This window comes from Nothobranchius furzeri, chromosome 16, assembly GCF_043380555.1.
Source record: "Nothobranchius furzeri strain GRZ-AD chromosome 16, NfurGRZ-RIMD1, whole genome shotgun sequence".
Lineage (NCBI taxonomy): Eukaryota > Metazoa > Chordata > Actinopteri > Cyprinodontiformes > Nothobranchiidae > Nothobranchius > Nothobranchius furzeri.
The window spans coordinates 655616-675000 of record NC_091756.1 but is presented as its reverse complement, the minus strand read 5'-3'; the positions used below and the strand labels follow the sequence as shown (position 1 = coordinate 675000).

Sequence of the window (19385 nt, the reverse complement as noted above, 5' to 3'; positions counted from 1 at the left end):
GTGAATGTTGATCTTGACAAATCCACTTCAGTGGTATCAACTTCCCGAGAAGGAGCATCCAAAGCTCTCAACCCCGTTAAGACAGACTCAGATATTAAAGACAGGTTGAGAATACAAAACCCATCAATAAGACAATATACCTACACTCATCCAGGCACGCCACTCGGACACTTTAGAAAACAGACCAGCAAAATAAAAAAGCAGCAAGCTTGTTTATTATTATCTGTAGCCCCTGAATGTGGGATTCACTCGTCAGGATGAAGGAAAGTTGTGTAAAATTAAAATAAAGCACAACTGTAACAATAGCACCTAACTTGTTTCCATCTCAGGTTAGATGCAAAGAAGAAACCAGTGGTTGTACCTCCTAACCAGCCAACAATCAAGGATGGATTAACAAAACTTTCCTGCAACTCCAGCCTGTTTAGGGTTAGGGTGCTACTTTGCTGCAAAGCGAGGCAGCATTTATAAGTGGTCAGCCTGTGAGGACCTCTCAGCCTCACCCCGATTGCCGGTGCACCTAGACGCTGAGGGTTCTGGGGGTAGGCGGGGTTGTATGGTGGTGTCAGCTGGTGTAGGCCAGATGATGCCTGCACTGCCCCTCCAACCACAGAATGCACTTTAACAACATGCATCAACACAACACTGGAGCAGGCAGAGGAAGACTAGAGGTCTTATCACACCTCTGTTCTTCGTTAGCTGTCCGGGGCTGGAGGATAGGAGTGGGAGCTGGTCGTCTGGTTGGGGTCTGAGGCGGTGTGCCGCTTTGCTCTGTGTTGGGCGGGGCTGCCTGCTCATCATTGCTCCAACAGAACGGCCCTAGCTCTGGTGTGCGGGAACAGTTGTGCCCCCTGTGCAGCAGTACCAGGACCAGAGTGAGTAGGGTGTGTATGGGGAGCGTGAGTGGTTGTATGATGTACGTAAGTCTTTAGGCCGTATGTGTGAGCATGAGGGAGGGAGCGTCTGACTGTGTTTGTGTGTGAATATATATGTCAGGTGGGGTCTTGGACTCCTCCTCTCTCCTGGGACATCTTGTGGTGCTACAATTCACCTACCCTCCCCACTGCCACTTTTTCTGTCCGTGGGCAGTTCTCGGTCTGCCTGCTATCTGCAGCTCCCATGTTGGGGGCAGGAAGTCATTTGGGATCTGTCGGGTTGCTCACATTTTGCTCTCACAAGGATGGACTTGAGAAACGCATCACCTGTGAGGTGGCAGTGGTAGGTACTAAATGCACCATGAATTATTACCATGAGTTTCTCAGCAAAACAAGTTCCTTTTATATATCCTCATGTTGTTGGTGCAGTGATGTTTTGGTTTTGTTGTATTTTGTGTGTTCCCTTTTCTCTCTCTCTCTCTTTCTTTAAGCAGGTCTAGAAGCAGATTCTTGTTCATTTACTGTTTATTTTTGTGAACCCACCTCTTCCTTCTCTCTCCCTCTTTCTCTTACACTTCTGTCTTCGGTGGTATTTAAAAAAAAACGGACATATTTCTAATAAAGTTTTGGTATCAGGAGTGGTGTTATTGCAGAAGCTATAAGGCTCCACCTGTAAGAATAAAACTGCAAGGCTTGTCCTCAGCATTCAGACATCCATTCTGCTTCACAGCCAGACAGGACAGGGTAAAAAAGGGGTAATGTGGTGCAGTCATGTGGTATTAACAAGATTATGCAATGCTGGTATAAAGTGGGTGTTGGGGCGTCTTCTCCCGATCTAAGCTTCAGATTTAAAGACAAGAAGCTTCGCGTCTCTGCATCACTCCGGTTTGCAGACTCTCAGCTGACTGCCTGTGTTTACTTTCACTTTCATTATTCAGATTCATCTGCAGATTTCATATAAAAGTACACTCAAGAGCCACTTTATTAGGTACACCTGTCCAACTGCTCGTTAATGCAAATTACTAATCAGCCAATCACATGGTGGCAACTCAATGCATTTAGGCATGTAGACATGGTCAAGATGATCCACTGCAGTTCAAACCGTGCTTCAGAACGGGGAAGAAAGGTGATTTAAGTGACTTTGAACGTGGTGTGGTTGTTGGTGCCAGATGGGCTGGTCTGGGTATCTCAGAAACTGCTGATCTTCTGGGATCGTCACGCACAACCATCTGTAGGATTTACAGAGAATGGTCCGAAAAAGGGAAAACACCCACTGAGCGGCAGTTCTGTGGGAGAAAAGGCCTTTTTGATGCCAGAGCAGAATGGCCAGACTGGTCAGGGCTGATAGAAAGGCAACAGTAACTCAAATAACCACTAGTCACAACCAAGGTATGCAGACAAGCACCTTTGAATGCCCGACACGTTGAACCTTGAGGCAGATGGGCTACAGCAGCAGAATATCACACCAGGTGCCACTACTGTCAGCGAAGAACAGGACAATTCACACAGGCTGTCCTAAAGTGGACTAGAGATGATTGGAATGTTGATGACATTCAGGTTGTTAGGATCAGAATTTGGCGTCAACAACATGAAAGCATGGATCCATCCTGCCTTGTATCAACGGTTCAGGCTGCTGGTGGTGGTGTAATGGTGTGGGGGACATTTTCTTGGCACACTTTGGGCCCATTAGGCAAAAGGGGGTCCAACCCAGTACTAGCAAGGTGTACCCAATAAAGTGGCTAGAGTGTATGTTGGGTATGTGTTCAGTCTTATATAAACGAGGTAGTGGAGTACAACGTTATTGGCAACTTGAATGATCATATGCTGAATTAATTTAAAAGTGTGACAAATCCCTGGCATGAGAATGCATCAATGATAGTAGTAATTATGGTAATCATGATAATTGTTTAATAATCAAATCAAAGGACGCTGAACCAAAATTGAATCCAATTGTGAGGCACCTTAGATGGCACACCCCTAAAGGTGACAGGTCCCACTTTGCCGGTTCCAAGCTGGTCATACATTCCCAACGCTTTGAGAAGGCTCGCACAGTAAAACGTCCACCACACAGTGCTGTGTAGTTCTTCCTGATGCCCCCACAGTCCCTCTGATGGATCAGAATGCCTGCACCCTGTCACCACCTCATCCTCCCAGACAACGTCCCCATCAATGAATGCTGCCCTGATGCTGCCTCGTCCTCTGCTGTGGGTCAGAGGGGTTCTGCGTGGGCAACTAGTGTCTCTGCATGAACTCGACCCACCTGAGCCTCTCAGTGGGTTCCAGCTGTCCAGTCCAGAGGCTCCAACCAAGACCCCAGCTGAGCCACCGCGACTACACCCAGAGGTCCAGTACCAAACCACCTAGTTTAATGTAAGGATCTGAAACCCTGCCTCTATTGTCTTGTCTTGTTAGTGTTAATTTAATTCACCTGCCTCTCGTTACCCGTCCTACCTGTTTTCCTACCCTGCTTGTTCTGTTCTGTTTGCCGTTTTGTCTGTTGCTATTCCTCTTGTTGTTCCTTTTGTTGTTCCTGACCACTCCTGGAGTTCAACCAGCTGTGTTTGGATCCTAACCACACCTAACAACGACGAAACTGCGTTCTTAAAAACAGAACTCTTGAAAATTGGATAGAACTTGGTGCTCTACACACCTGGAGGAGTCCTACGTATTCTGAAAATATAGGGTACTGCTTTATAAAATCACACTTCAACAAGCTACAACAGCCTACTTTTCATCACTAATTGAGGAAAAGAAGAATAATTCTAAATTCCTTTTAGTACAGTTGCCAAACCTGCACAGAATCATAGCTACGAGTCATCTATTCCCTTATCCTTCAGCAGTAACAACTTTATGGGCTCTTCAAGAATAAAATTGATTCTACTACGCCGGGCGTACACTCTGTGACTCTTTAACCCTAACCATTCAGCTCCATCTCAAACTGTACAACTTCCTTGCAGAGCAAAGTTCATGCATCATGTTCTCACACAGCACGACCCGATGCTTGGGTGAGACCTCACTGCTCACACTATACATTTGGTAGCAACACGTCAGTAGGGTTGGCATCGAGCATCGATTGGAACGGGGACTAACTGTTAGATTTCCCGGAATCATTCAAAGTTTTTTATTTGGATTCCTAGTTTCGATTCCTAAAATGCCGACGGAAGAGGAATCCGCGGCCGATATCCGTGAAAAATAAATGTAATCTGCAAACTGTCATCAACGCTTTTCAGAGCTGATCACACCAGCTGTCTGTGTTCAGACCTCTTCAAATCAAATCAAACTTTATTTACATAGCACTTTATGTTTATTTATTTGGCAGACGCTTTTATCCAAAGCGACTTACAGTTTGCATAGGATGCAACACAAAGTGTTCAACAGATTAAAATGACCCGTGTAACCCTCATTCCCTCCCTTTCCCACACTTGCAATAGTTTCACCCCCAATCCGCAAACCATTCCCAGGCACACACGCACACACGCACACACACACACACACACACACACACACACACACACACACACACACACACACACACACACACACACACGCACACGCACACGCACACGCACACGCACACACACACACACACACACACACACACACACACACACACACTCATCCACATAACACATTAAAAGACCACAGTGAACACTAAGCTGAGCTCAGATTGGACAGGTAATGAAAGACCTCTTGTTATCCTCTGTATACTACATAATGCCAAACTAGCCCGGGCTTAGAGAGAAGTTCTGCTGTGTGGTGGAGCTGCTTATGCTAACAGTTAGCTTCTACTAGCAGAGACGTTCTCTGCTGTTTCCTGGATGCTAAACCAACAACAGCCTTCCCCGTCGTGAGTCAAGATGGATGAGTCAAGGAAAGTTACGTAGATCCGTTGGGCTTTTGAGTTCCTAGAGTTTCACCGTCTGTTTTCTATAAGCAGCATAATAAGCAGATAGGTGTAGAAGACTGTTTTCATGTTCTGCCTGCATGAAAAACTCACAGTGACCCATTATGAAGTCAAAGAGCCATTAGTTATCACACACTGGTGAAATTCAGATCTGCATTTTACCCATCCCCGAGGTGAGAAGCTGTGGCACCGCTTGGAAACTATTTGGTGGTTTAACACCCCAAGCCAATCCCAGCTGAGTGTCAAGCAGGGAGGCATTGGGTGCCATTTGTAAAGTCTTCGGTATGACCCAACCAGGATTTGAACCCCAATCTCCCAGACCCAGGGCGGACACTCTACCACTAGGCCACTGAGATAGTATCATCAGAAATAGTCATTTAAAAAATGTTTCTTCAGTGAGCCACACATTTAAAGAAGCATTCCCTTTGGTTGCTGCCCTCATTTTAGACATGATCAATCTATTCTTAGTAAATGGATATGTATGCAGGACTTTAAAGTTGCTGTAATCAGACCTATACTCAAGAAACCTTCTCTGGATCCAGATGACCTAATGAATTATAGACCAATATCTAACTTTCCATTCCTATCCAAAGTCTTTGAGGAAATAGTGGCCAGGGGTCTCATTTATCAAACATTGTGTAGAATCCTTACTAAAACCGTACTTAAGCTAAGAAAAAATAATGTACTTACGCCAAGCAGGTGTGTGATCTATCAAACATGGAGGACGCACAGCTGCAAGCAGTCTCCGCTTCATAAATCACAAACTATCTAGAATGGTTCTCAGCTGCTTTGTAGTCACACCCCGCCCTCACCACGCCCACTTACTGCCATAAATGGTCAATGCAAAGTGCCTTGTGGATCTCATGCATATACATAAGCCGGCTGTTGCAGCGCTCCGCCAATGACATGGCAACTGTAGATCAAGACAGATCAAGGAAGCGCTATTTCAAAGCAGAAGTTGAGGTACCTGTGGGTGAGGTGGAGAAATGAAAGGAAGTGCTTTTAACAAATAAGAGAAAATCCACGGAGTGGCACAGCGCTGCTGAAGCCGTCAATGTTGTGAATTCTTCAGAGAGATCTGTGGTGGATATTTTAAAAAAATGGTCCAATCGGGATTCGATTCCCAGACTCCAAGGTGAAAGTCACACGTGCTAACCACTCACCCAAACGGAGATCTCCCTTGTCCAAGTAGCCAGGGTGCATGATCGATCGGGTCACAGTGACAGGACACACACTGTCACAGACGCATGACATCCTGTCTCAATCTGTCCCCCTGCTGATATTCTGCATTCCGTATTCTGCGCTTCAGGCTGTGTGTGTGTGTGTGTGTGTGTGTGTGTGTGTGTGTGTGTGTGTGTGTGTGTGTGTGTGTGTGTGTATGTGTGTGTGTGTGTGTGTGTGTGTGTATGTGTGTGTGTGTGTGTGTGTGTGTGTGTGTGTGTGTGTGTGTGTGTGTGTGTGTGTGTGTGTGCGTGTGCATGTGGGGGGTCTTGTTCTGTGTGAAAACGAAGCGGTACAGGTGATGATGCTGCAGGATTTCATAACTGTATCTTCTCAGCAGCAGCACTGCAGGTGCTCTCCATGTCCAACATGTGTGTAAGCCAGGTCCTTAGTCAACTTACAGTTGCGCACATTTTTCCGCTAAGTTTTCTCCAATAAATCCCAAAGTTTGCGTGGAAAGTTGCTTACGCAGTTTTCCGACACCGTTTTGTGTTTAAGCTAGCTTGATAAACGAGGCCCCAGTCGAGTATGTGAGCATCTAAACACTAATGATCTGTTGGGAGGAATTAGCTCCAAGCAGTTCTAGCTGATATAGGGCAGCAGTAGCTGAAGAGGTTGAGCGGGTTGTCCAGTAATTGGAAGGTTGCAGGTTTGATTCCAGCTCCGGACAGAGAATTCTGCTGTTGTGTCCTTGGGCAAGACACTAAACCTGCCTTGCCTGCTGGTGGTGGGCAGAAGGACCGGTGGTGCCTGTGGTCAGCAGCCTGGCCTCCGTCAGTGCGCCCCAGGGCAGCTGCGGCTACATTGCAGCTCATTACCACCAGGTGGTGAATGTGTGTGAATTAGGGTTGCAAGGATGAACCGGTTTGATGTACGTGTGAAACGCAGCAGTTAACCCATCGTAACGACGTCTCCAACACTGCAAAACAATAAATAAATTAGCTAACCAAAGGGAAAGTGAAACTGTACGAAGGCACGCAGCCGGGCCAGCGTCAACAACCACCGGGACCGCGCCGTTTCCACCTAAGAAGTGCTTCAAGTCTCCTGTGAGGGGATATTTTAGACTCCCAAAGCTGCTAAAAGTGAAATTCAGAACGATGGCTCGTCCATCTGCAGAGCTGGCAGAAAAAAATAGCAACACTCCCAATTTTTCATCTCTGAGATTAGATTAGCTCCAACGGAGTCAGATTACGTTAGTGACTGAACAGATTTAACAGTAATATTAGAACAATCCAGAGAACAATGGTTCATATTGTGTTGTTCTACGTTTCCCCTGTATTTGGCTACAAGTTAGTACGGCAAGCCATTTTAATATTTAATCAACAAACCCTGCAAGAAGATTCAGGTAGATGGAAGTCGAACCATCCAGGACTTGTTTGCTAGTGTAGAGGGGTGACATGTGCTCTTTTAGGCTGGTTGAAGACCAGACGTGCCGCTGCATTCTGGACCATTTCAAGAGGTTTCACAGTCGAGGCTGGAAGACCAGTAGTTGAGGTGGGAGATGACTGTAGATTGCACCAGGAGCTGGGTGGAAAATTGTGTTGGGTGCGGTCTGATCTTTCATATGTTATACAGCGCAAAGCGGCATGAACGAGCCACAGAGACAACATGGTATTTAACAGTCAGCTGGTCATCAGTCACAACACCCAAGGAAGGAGCCAGAGATAGGTGCAATGCCCAGTAATGGTCGGTTTTCAAGTACAGTTTGACCCCTTTAGTATCTGGTCGACATGGAGACAGGAGTCTGCCAAATCCTGCTGTTCCATCAGCCCGGGCTCTCTGCAGCTTGGATCACATGATAACAACGTGTCAACAAACCGTTCCCTTCTCAAGGCCCTTCTGTGCCAAGCCTGGACTGTTATAATAGGAGGACTGCTTCAGCTTATATGTGTTGATCATTCATGAAATGAAATTAACAAATGTTATATGGATAATAGTAATGTTTCATTAATCTGTGCTTGAATTATTGAAGTGTGTTCTGAGGTTGTCTTGGTAATACCCCTTAACATGGCACGCTCTGATTTGTTAAGAAATTAATATGAGAACATAAAAACAGAGCTCACTTTACGGTGACTCAGTTCTAGAGGATGCTACGGAAACGGCCGTCCGTAGTGGAGTCTCTTTAACCCGCCGTCAAGGTTGCTGCAAAGCTGACACAGACAAACTTGTTCCTTCAGAACAAAGCAACTTGCTCCTACAGCTACTCAGAAACAGCTGCTCTAAGACACAACCAACTTCATCTATCCTGTGTCCCGGAGGCAACTCAGGACTGACTTGGTCGCATCGAGGGTTTTGCTACGAACCACGTGCATTGGGGTCATCGGCTCCTTGACATCTCGGGTCCAAACAGGGGTCTCCAAACGGGTGAAGTAGACACATAGATAGCGTCTGATGCCTTTTGATAATAATCAACCTCATAGCTTAACGCAAACCAAATTCTTTCCCTTTTACACCCAGAACTCAGCTTTTCTAGACACAAAAGTTCTGATAACATCATATGCACACATAGGCACCATACATCACATTTCACCCAACTAGATCCATTCATCACAGTGAATATTAGTTAACTTGTCATGTTTTAATTGTTTGTAAAATAATTTCTTACTTTTATAAACCTGACTCTTTCCTGAATCAAGACAAAGTGTTCTACAATCCCTGAATAAACAAAGAATCCTAGAATCTTCTGATTAAACATCCAGAGACCAAGCAGGTTGATATTTTATATTGTCGCGAGTGTGTCCTGTTTGTCGGTTCCTTTAAAACCTGGTTCCGTTAGAACTTATAAGACTGCGTTGCTTTCTCAGGGTTCATGGGGCATCGGTGAGTTTTATTGTATTAGACCCTGGTTTGGGCTCCCTAATTAGAATTCAGTATTTTAAGGTGAGAATGATATGCCGTACTATTTCTTTTGTGATAGCACACTTCCCTTTTGATTTCTCCTGTTATTTAATTGTTTTAAATACTGAGGCGGAAGTTCAGCTGGGGGCCGTCCATGCTGGCAATTCTTTGGGTCATATTAGGATTAATTTGCGCCTCTGTCAGCTTTGTGGGTGGCTGGTAACTAGAAAATGATTCTTGTTAGTTGATCAGGCTAACATAGATTTATCAATTAATCTAATTAATCCAACCTTCCCACGCTGGTGGAGACTTTTTCACACTTGCAAACAGAGCCCAATTTAACCTACTCATGTTTTGGCTTATCATCCTTAAGACATCTCGTTACTCACGGGAGAGGAGAAGACCAGCTTCTTTACTTAAGGTTTCTTTTTCTTAATCTGTCACAAACCGTAAAGCAAGTCCTGAAAATTCAGGAACCTGTAATTACAATATGCTTACCTCTCCTATTGTTTTGGATCGGGGCTCCCACTCAAACCTTTAAAAAGGACCTTTAAGAATCAAGAATGAGGTTTCTTTTTCCAAAAATGTATTTCAAAAATTGCAAAATACAAAAAATAAGCAAATATAAAACTAACCTTTCCCCTGTGGAGGATGCTAATGCTAAAATCTTCCTGAGAATAAATGGCTGACTTGTGTCAACACTAACCTGTCACTCTCTAACTCTAGGTACGACTCTCTCCTTCTCTCCCCAACGACTGACCTGTCCAGCGGACGGAGGCCGACCTCTTCTATCTCAGCTCTGCTCTGTCTCTCCACTGTTGTCTGCCCCAACTGTTGTGTCCTCTCTACTCCTAGCTGCTCCTTTTATACTATTCTAAACAATTGCCAAGCAATAACTCAAACAGTCATGAGACAGCAAAACAATGTGATCATTTGTCAGTTTCTTATCTTAGCTCAACACATGACAGCCAAACTCATATGATGTCACATTTGTAAACTGGTCTTCAGCTCCCCCCAAAGTCCAGAACTTTCTATGGAGGGCTTGTCCTCTTCTGAGATGCTTTATCTTCAGTTGGTCTTCCTCTGTCCCAGCTTGGGTGCGTGTTGTTCATTTGGGCCCCTCCTTCTTGTCTTCTGGCTGATTTTACTCGCAGGAGCAAGTTCAGTGTATTTCAGTGTGGGTCCAATCTTATCTCTGTGGCCCACCTGTTGACTCTGTCTTTTGCCACTGTTTTTGGCATGTGGGAACTTGCAACAATATAGAGTATCACAGCTTAGTGGTCATAAGTAGAGGTAATATATTAAGCTCTTAAAGCACTCAATTTACCAACTCCTACATAGGGAATCACTTTTGATTGAGATATTGCGCAGAGACTGTGAGGTCATCTGGCGGCAATGACAGATAGAGCTGGGTGTCGTCGGCATAGCAGTGGTAGGAGAAGACATGCGATCGAATGATCTCATCCAGTGAGGTGGTGTATGTGGCAAAGAGATGAGGTCCTAGTTCAGAGCCCTGGGGGACTTCTGTGGCAAGATCTGTGACAACTAGTTTCATAACAGTGAAATGTGGTTAAATCTGCTAACCGTTAAGATGAATCCAAATTCATTTTCTTATATTTTCAGTTTCTGGATAGTCAAAATATGTTTTTATAAATTTTTCACAAATTTTATGAACAGATTTCATTTTCATTTTATATTTCATTTTTATAATACCAATCCATTAATTCCTTTTGTGGTACATTCAAATAGAGGGTTTGATTACTAACACTGATTAACTTCTTGTGTTCGTCCATGTATTTTTCAAAAGTTTTTCTTTAAGGACACATACATATACATACCTACACAGTTCCATTACATCGATTACCATTGATGACTTTGTCACTAACCTTTTATACTTTCCTTTGATTTTGATTTAAATTTTTGATTAATTTGCTCTTCCATTGTTGATTCCATTAATTACTTTCAAAAGCTTTCATTTTACCCTTACATTAATTATAGGGTTTTGTTTATTTTGTTCGTTTATGCACCTTTTCAGTGCATGTGGTTTACTACATCCACATCTTTCAGCTGACCTCCATTCACATAATCTCCATACACATAGCACATATAGGATACATATAGTCCTAGTGCTTATTTCTACTTGTTCTTTCCCACTGGGCTCCATTTGTAAGGGTCTGTGGTCAAATGCCCTGTGTGTGTGTTTTGATGCTTTGCTGAGTTTCGCCAGATGTCCTCGTTGCCTGGGAATGACATTGCTGCCTTCTCTGACTGTCTCCTGGCTTCTGCTTCCTCCTGTTCTGGCTTCAGGTTCATCTGGAGTTCTGGACGTTCTATGGGGATCCCCATCTTCTACATTCACTGTGGATCGCTGTGGTTCGCTATGGTCTAGTCTGCTTCTCCTCATGGCTCTGGCTTCCTTGTCATCGTGGTCCCTGTCTGCGGGTTTCGCCAAGTGGGATTACAATTTGTTGATTGGAATATCTATTGACTAATCTGCTGTGTGAGGGTTTGGTTTTCCTCACTCCTGCTGCTCTGGTGCCTGAGAACTAACTCTGTCTTCCTCTGCTGCATCCTCAGGGCCTCTAGAGTTGTCCAACGCCTTGTGGTCTTCTGTCCGTGACCCCGTGCCCTTGGGGGGGTAACGTACCAAAAAGGCCAAGTATTTCCATCACAATGGCCAGAGGTTAACAGCCTGGTCTCTAATCCAGAAAGGTACTGCAACAACCTTGTTACCAAATAAAGAAGCGCTTTTTCTAGGTCAATTATCTTTGCTGGAACTCAAGGCCCATGCAGAAGACAAGCCGTTCTACACTTTCACTCTGAATAAAGTTTATTTCCCTGGCTGACATAAATGACTTTTTAAAACTTTTTAATTGTATAAGTGTCATGTAACCATCTCTTGGTTAAATCCAAAGTGTCTGAATAATGTGTGCATTAACCAATGGTGTGTTAAAATGAATATGTTTCCTGCAACAATTCATTTCAGATCTTAAACTACACCAGATCAGTAATTATTGATTTAACAGTTTAAAATCAGTATATCCATACATTATTGGAAGTAATATTAAGGTTTTAACCTTCACTTCGCATACATGTGTAAAAACATTTCCACTTCACACTGAGAATGAACCGCTAAATATCTGAGTGAAGGCGTGACTTTCTGAGGACGTTGCTAACACTCTTTAAAACTTGTCAAACGCTGATTTGTCTAAATTAGTAAACATTTAATAAGTATAGGGATCACTTCCTGATCTAGTTAGTTCGCCCGCTGCCTACTGGTTTGGCCAATCGGTGAGCAAGCATTTGGAACCATTTTCTCTTTTGACTCCAAGGTCAAAGCTCTTTTAAGAGCCACCCAGCCTCAGACACTAAACATCTACGTCACACTGTCACTGAACATTCATCCCATCTTGACTCATGACGGGGAAGGCTGTTATTGGCTTAGCATCCAGGAAACAGCAGAGAATGTCTCTGCTAGTAGAGGCTAACTGTTAGCACTAGCAACTCCACCGCACAGCAGAAATCCTCCAGGCTTGTGTTACTTGTGGAGGTAAAACATCAACATTGCAAATCAGCTGTAGAGTGAATTTTTCTAAGCTAAATCTCTGAAAAGGAACAAAGATATTTCAGGGGTTCAAAACCTTTATTGAATGTAATCATGTACTTTATCAATAATTTATACAATGTGTGTGTGTGTGTGTGTGTGTGTGTGTGTGTGTGACTTTTGTGTGTTAATACAGATATGAAATCAATTCATGTAAAATAATCGTGGTAATCGTGAAACCGTGACTATTTCTCAGACTATAATATTACCACCAAAATGTATAATTGTTGCAACCCTAGTGTGAATGGATGAATGATACACTGTAGTGTAAAGCGCTTTGGAGTCCTATACAAGTGCAGGTCATTTATCATCATTCATCTCTGGTTATTTCAATTGTAAGTTCATCACTAAAGAAAAAAGATTGGTTTTGATCATATTTGTAACATAATGTTGGTAAATAAAATATAGTAAACCAAATCTTTTAGTTTCAAGATTTTACTTTGAATAGACAAACTGTTAGTTTGTTTTCCAGCTTTAACTTCTTGTCAAATTCTTGAAACTTTCTTTTGTATTATAAACAACAGTTTAGCTTTGCTTTTTTATGTGTTGCCCTATATTATATGCCATAAGTCACTTATGGAGCAACAAATGAATAATGTGATATCTGGAGCGTTGTTTGTTTTTTGTTTTTGATCAAATGTTTGTTTTATATTTTTTATGAGTTTTCCGGTTGAGTTGGTGGTCCAAAACAACTCTTAAGAACTTAATACTGTGTATTATTTACATCTATGTAAAATGCTATGGATTCATCTATTATTCGATTACAAAAAAATGTATATTTTGTTTATATATTTGTATCATTAGCAAATAAAATAAACAGTAATATTTTGGAAACGTTACAAATGAAAAAGCTTTTGGTCCAACACCGACCCCGTATCAATAGTTCTGAGTCCATATTTTCCAATGGTACAAACTGCATTCTGTCCATCAAAAAACTGCTCAACCAGTTATGAGTTGTACCTCTTACTCTGTTCTCATGCAATCTAGAAAGTGATAAAGGGTGATCCTTCTGAAAATTGTTTCTGTTCTGTGTTCTGTGGATAATTTCCTAAAATAAGAAGTAAAAAAATGGTTTCTCAGTGAACCTTGTCTTTAAATTGCTTGGATAGCTGCCACTGAAGACCAAGAAACGACAGGGTCATCAGAGTCCTGGAGCAGAACGTGATGGAGACATGTGACATCTGCTTACCATATCAAGGAACATAGCCTGACACCTGAAGATATTCTTGTAGACATCAATAGGTAGAACCATGCTGAATTCCTCAGTACTGGACTCCAGACCTGTTAATGGTAATCATAATATGATGTGGTTAACACAGGGTTGGCAAGAGAAATAGCTAAATGCAGAAACTTACAGGTTCTGGAGCTACGGACGTGGCGATAGACCATGTAGCCCACTGTGGCCCCAAGAGAAAGTCCTGCAGCCAGGGCCACCATTCGGCCTGAGGTCAGGCTGCTCCTATCTCCTTCTTTAACAGCATCCATGCTTAAACGTCCTCCAAAACCTAGAGGACAGGATGTCAGTCTCAACACTGGTGCCTGGACTGTGACAGTTCTCAACTGCTCAGCTTGTTTAGGTCTACCAGACCAATGCAGGATTAGGGCTGCAGGTCTGCTGATTACATCTATCAATGTTCTTTGTCCCAGAGTGATCTGAAGCCAGGCACCATTATGCCCCATGTTAAATGGACAACCCATCCCTACAAGAGGTCAAAAAGTAAGCCACTTGAACTTAGGGCAGAGAGACCACAGTCTCCAAGATCGTCCTGTCTGAGAAGCAGTCCAACTGTCCCTCAGTCAGAGAAGGAAAATGTCCACCAAACCATTCATGTCCCTTTCAACTCTTCTGTCGCTGGGACCTGTGTCCCAAATCAATTCAGCTCAGCGGCAAATGGTACTTTATCTTAATTCCCACTGTAGCTCAGTTCAGCTAAACTTGGCTCAGCTTAGGCGATTTTCTTTTCTAAGTCAAAGTAAAACTCAGCTCCAGTGGGTACACTTGATTGGTGGGGGGCCAGGGACCCACGGCACTTTCAATCTTTACCCAAAACCAAAGTAACGTGAGGTGATCTGTAAACAGTGTGAAGTAACAAGTTCTCTATCCACTCATCTGGTTAAATAAAGCTTAAACAAAAAATAAACTAAAGAATGTTCAGAATCTACAGCTGGAATGATCACTCGTCCTCTAGAGGGCGCTGTCTCATAGTCAGTAGAACCCTGAATCTGCGGTCTCTGGGCACGTCATTTGGAATCCTAGGATGTCCAAGGAAGATCCCGCCTTTCTCGCCTCTGATTGGCTAGAAAGGCTCTACTACAATTGGCTGTTTCATCTAGCAGCAAACCAGCTGTCCCCAGCCTAAGTGCTGACTGTGTCCTTCTGCCACCAGCAGAAAGCTGCTTTGGGGAGTTTAGTAAAGAAAATGAGAACTTAGCGCTATAATAAACATTCTGTCTTGTTTTACAAAACATTTTATGTTTCATAAAAACCTGAAAAGTGTGAATTTCTAATATTGCTGCATTTATTAAACTGTTGGACTTACTTCATATCTTTTGACTCTGAACTAGGGCTGGTCAATAAATCGAAAATTTAACGTTATCGAAATTTCTGACTCTTATTGAGATAATTTTTCCCATATCAATAGATATGATAATGAAAAAAATGAAAGAGGTAGGTTGGCAACGTTCGTGTCCCTTTAAGAAGCTGTACCACCTTGAGTCACGTAAAAATGGCCGTGTTCGAGTTGAGCAGCGCCTCACCTGGAAAAGAGACGAGAGCAGACGGACGCAGCAGGGGGAGTGGCTGAAAGCCGACGTTTAAGTCGGACAGATTTCCCTACATGTGTAGCTCGCGGGTGACGATGGATGAAGATATCGCGCTAGCGTTCATATTTGTTTAATTTGTCATTTTAAATTTGGTGTCTGTTTGCAACAGAAACACATCCTCACGTGCTTGTGGATATCATATATTGTATATGGAGATACGACTGTAATAATAAGTAAAGGTTATCAGCTGTAGGTTTAGTGTGCGAAACGTGACAAAATAACACAAATCGCATTTCTCTTTATGGCCTATATAGTTGTCATCTAGAGCTGAAACAACTAATCAATTTAATCGATTATAATCGATTATTAAAGAAGTTAACAACTTTTTTAGTCATCGATTAGTTGTTTAATAATCACATTTTACCGCATAAAGTCTATTTTTACCACAATCTGACAACGCTTACAATATGTTAAATTTGCCCCCAGTGTGTGGCAGTAATGAGCCACTGATCTACCAGTGGAGCCGCAGAAGAAGAAACGAGCCAATAAGTGCCCTCGGTTTTCATGACGTAACACGTTACTGACGCGCATCTTGCTGTGAGAGATGGCGGAACAAGAAGAAATACGGAAGAAAAATAGAAGCGACAAAACAAGAGAAACCCCGGACAAAAACCTCACAAGTATGGGAGCACTTCACTCTAGATGCCATGAAAAGACGGGTGACCTACAAAATATGCAAAAACCATCTAGCATGGCACGGAAGCACAACGTCCCTATGTGAACATTTGAGACGAAAACGTGGGGGCTGATGCAGCAGAGGAAGAGCCAGCCCGGTAAGTAACAGAAAATAAACAAGCTAACACAGATCAAATTTGGGAGCTGAGTTCGTTATAGTGGATGTTAAACATGTTTTTTTGCTGCGTCAGTCTACGGTGTTCTACTTCTGATTGACTAGATGCAATCGTGAATCTCCTCTGTGTTGTGTATCATGCGCTTGCCAAATTTAGCACGTCTGTTTATAAGAATGTTCTCGTTAAGAGAAAAACGGCACAAACCCAAAACTATGTTCCTCTTTCAAAAAAGGACAACTCCGCGGTGAAAAATATACAGACGAGCTGTGTCCAGGTGAATATAACGCGGCATAGTTGTACGCTTTCAATTTTTAAATACAGGAGAAATTCAGAAAAAGTCATTTTTTTACTATTAAAAGGCTGTTTTACTGTCTAACGCTGTAAAACGCCTCACAACACATTTTTGTCAAAATAAATAATCACTGTATATTGTTAATTAATTCAAATAATATAATATTGATTTAGTGTTGTAGTGTGTGTGCTGCTTTATTTTATATGTGTACTTATTTCAGTCTATTTGTGTTTCTCATGCAGAAAAAAAACAAGCAACGATGGACAACTACATGGGGAACAAGACACTCACCCCCCAGCAATGCATACCACTTACAAACTCTATTCTAGATTCTAGATTATTTTTTATGGAATTTACCTCTTATATTTTGATGCCATAAAATTATTTTGGACTGATATTTTGCACTGTTTAGCTCATTTTACACCGCTGACTGTGTTCATGTGCAATAAAATAGATTGCAGTCAACTGCACAATTCTCCTGTTTTTCTTTTTCTGAACTGAAATGTATTCATCACTTGTATAGGTTAAATAGCTAAACAATAACAAACCGATTAATCGATTAATCAAAAAAATAATCAACAGATTAATCGATTATGAAAATAATCGTTAGTTGCAGCCCTATATCATCAACGTAACATGATTTACAGAATACACGTGACCAAATAACATGTCATGTTCTAACACCGGATGTTTGGATCAGAATGTGAACCAATCAGATCTTAGATCAGATGAGCGCCAGGTGTTTCCCGTCATGCCCTAGGTTTTGCAGCCGGTGGAGAGCAAGTGCAGCACCTTGCTCCAAAATCTGCAGCCGCTTTGATCTCACGAGGATATCGTTGCCTACGTATGCATGACGTCAGAGCCGTTGGCGTTAAGTCGGACACAAATCTAACTGGCATGCACTGAGCGCCGATCACCGGTGATCGAATCTGTGCAGAACTGGCTCATCTGGAACAAGGCCAATGTAACTCAACTTAATACATGTGACAGCCCCGTCTATTGGACAACTTTTGTTTCTGCGCATACCTGTAGCTATCGTCCATTTATCGTTATCGAGGTTAAATCCTCAATATATCGTGAAATTGATTTTAAGCCATATGGTCCAGCTCTAGTCTGAAGCATTAGCGTACATTGGATAAACATGTGTGCCTTACCTGGTTATGAAATGTAATAAAACTGCCCTATTCTGCCCAGCTGTGTGCATCAGGTCTGTTTCTTCTCTAGAATAATGAAAACTGGTGAAATCATCATAATCAGCTTTAGCCTAATTTTTGATTAAATGATATACATTTAATCTGATGATGAGAGATATGCTCTAACTTGTAAACAGGCTTAACCTATTAAAGCAGGATAGTCTAATAAATAGCCTAATAATTAGGTAATAAGATAACCCCAATAGAGCCAACAGGTGATAAAATACAAGATTTATTACAAGTTCACATTTGACGTTTTTCAGGTTCTTTTACAAACTAAAATAAAACTGGTCTGTTGCTAAACAGGAAAGGACGTTATAGCGATTAGTTCACATTTTCTTCAAAAACTTCTCAAGATCTGGCTTTAAACAAACCTGCAGCGAGGGAAACAGCTTCCGCTTACATGAAATAGCCAATCGTAGGAGAGCCACTCCCGCCAATCAGAGGCGAGAAGGGCGGGACCTTCCCTGGGCATCCTAGGATTAGAGATGACGCCTCCGGGACTGCAGCCCCTTCTGCAGGCTCCACTTGGCCGTCTATAGCTACAGCGAACCCCGGTGTCGCTAACATCTTTTCTTCCTGACACAAACAGAACAGCTAGCTTAGACTAGCGGGTCAAGGTAGACCGCTAAAGCTAGTGGACGAGCGCGCGCAGCCCCGGCGCGTGCTCTCACCGGTTAACGGGTTTTAAACACGGCCATCGTACGGTGAAGGACACTTACCGCTAAGCCCGGTCTCCACACTTGGTAGCGGTGGTTGTTCAGCCTGACACCGACGGAAACGGGAAGAGGGCAACCACCAACAGCAGCAAAACACCGGTGTTATGCAGCCACGGGCATATATGGAGCTACGTGGATCGTTATAGCTTTCAGCTGTACGGAAGCCGAGTAGTTTTTAAAAGTCATACAACCGCTTTTAGATTATTTTACCGACGAATTGATTACATCATGGTTTCCAACGGTTCTGATAAATCACACTTCTAACTATCCTTTTATTCTCAATAATCCATAAAAGTATCCCTAGCTTCTGCAGCATTTTCCAGGGAAGTTTTTCATACAGATTCATAGGCAGTTTTTTTTATTTAATGTCCACTCTCTTATTTGTTTAACCCTAGTTTGTTTCCTCTCTACAGAATAATCTAATCCACCATTTTAATAATTTTATGCACAACTCTCAACCAAAGTGCTGTATGAATAAAAACAAACAAGCAAAGATAAAACACTGAAAGTCTACAAGAAATAAAACGCAGCACAGCTTAAAGGGCAAGTCACACCAAAATCAACCTTTTTTTTTTGGTGAAGACTAGTATCAGGGGCGCAGGTAGGATTTTCAAACTGGGGGGACAAAGTTCCAATGTACCCTCCCCCAAGCATACACACACACACACACACACACACACAAACTATTGCAAGAGCCTTAACTAGAGCTCAGTCAGTTTTTGTAATTTCATCCAATGGTTTACGAAAAAACTAACACTTTTGTATACGTGTTTGAAGCCGTTATGCAATGGAACACTGGCAACAAAGCTCTGCCTGATCTACACAATCCAAGTCAGTCATTTGTTATTCTCCCAATCAATTACTAACCAAAACCTAATGCTTTATGCAAAACATTAAATGATTTTCAACATACCAATCTTTACAGAAAACATAAAAGCCCTAAAAACTGCTCATGAATATGTTTAAAAACAATATTCACTTATAGGGTTGGGCATCGTTTGATTTTGAACAATTCCTATTTCTCGTTTCAATTTCGGTTCCTATCGATTCCGATTCTTTCAAGACATGACATGTTTTACATGGAAGGTTGTAATTTATATATAAATATATCAAGCTCTTTTTAAATTT

The 19385-nt window shown here is 42.4% G+C and overlaps 1 protein-coding gene across 3 annotated transcripts in view; it reads right to left on the bottom strand.

The window, feature by feature from the left end:
- tdrkh (tudor and KH domain containing) overlaps window positions 1-18802 on the bottom strand; it is a 96568-nt gene extending 77766 nt beyond the window's left edge. For all 3 annotated transcript variants that reach the window (XM_054736368.2, XM_054736369.2, XM_054736370.2), the window contains exons 1-3: window positions 18261-18802; window positions 13795-13944; window positions 13629-13720 (exon numbers count right to left, since the gene is read on the bottom strand). In XM_054736368.2, coding sequence (XP_054592343.2) covers window positions 13629-13720; window positions 13795-13924 — 222 coding nt within the window. In that variant the 5' untranslated portion in view covers window positions 13925-13944; window positions 18261-18802. The remainder of the gene's footprint in view (window positions 1-13628; window positions 13721-13794; window positions 13945-18260) is intronic.
- Window positions 18803-19385: the final 583 nt, after the last annotated feature.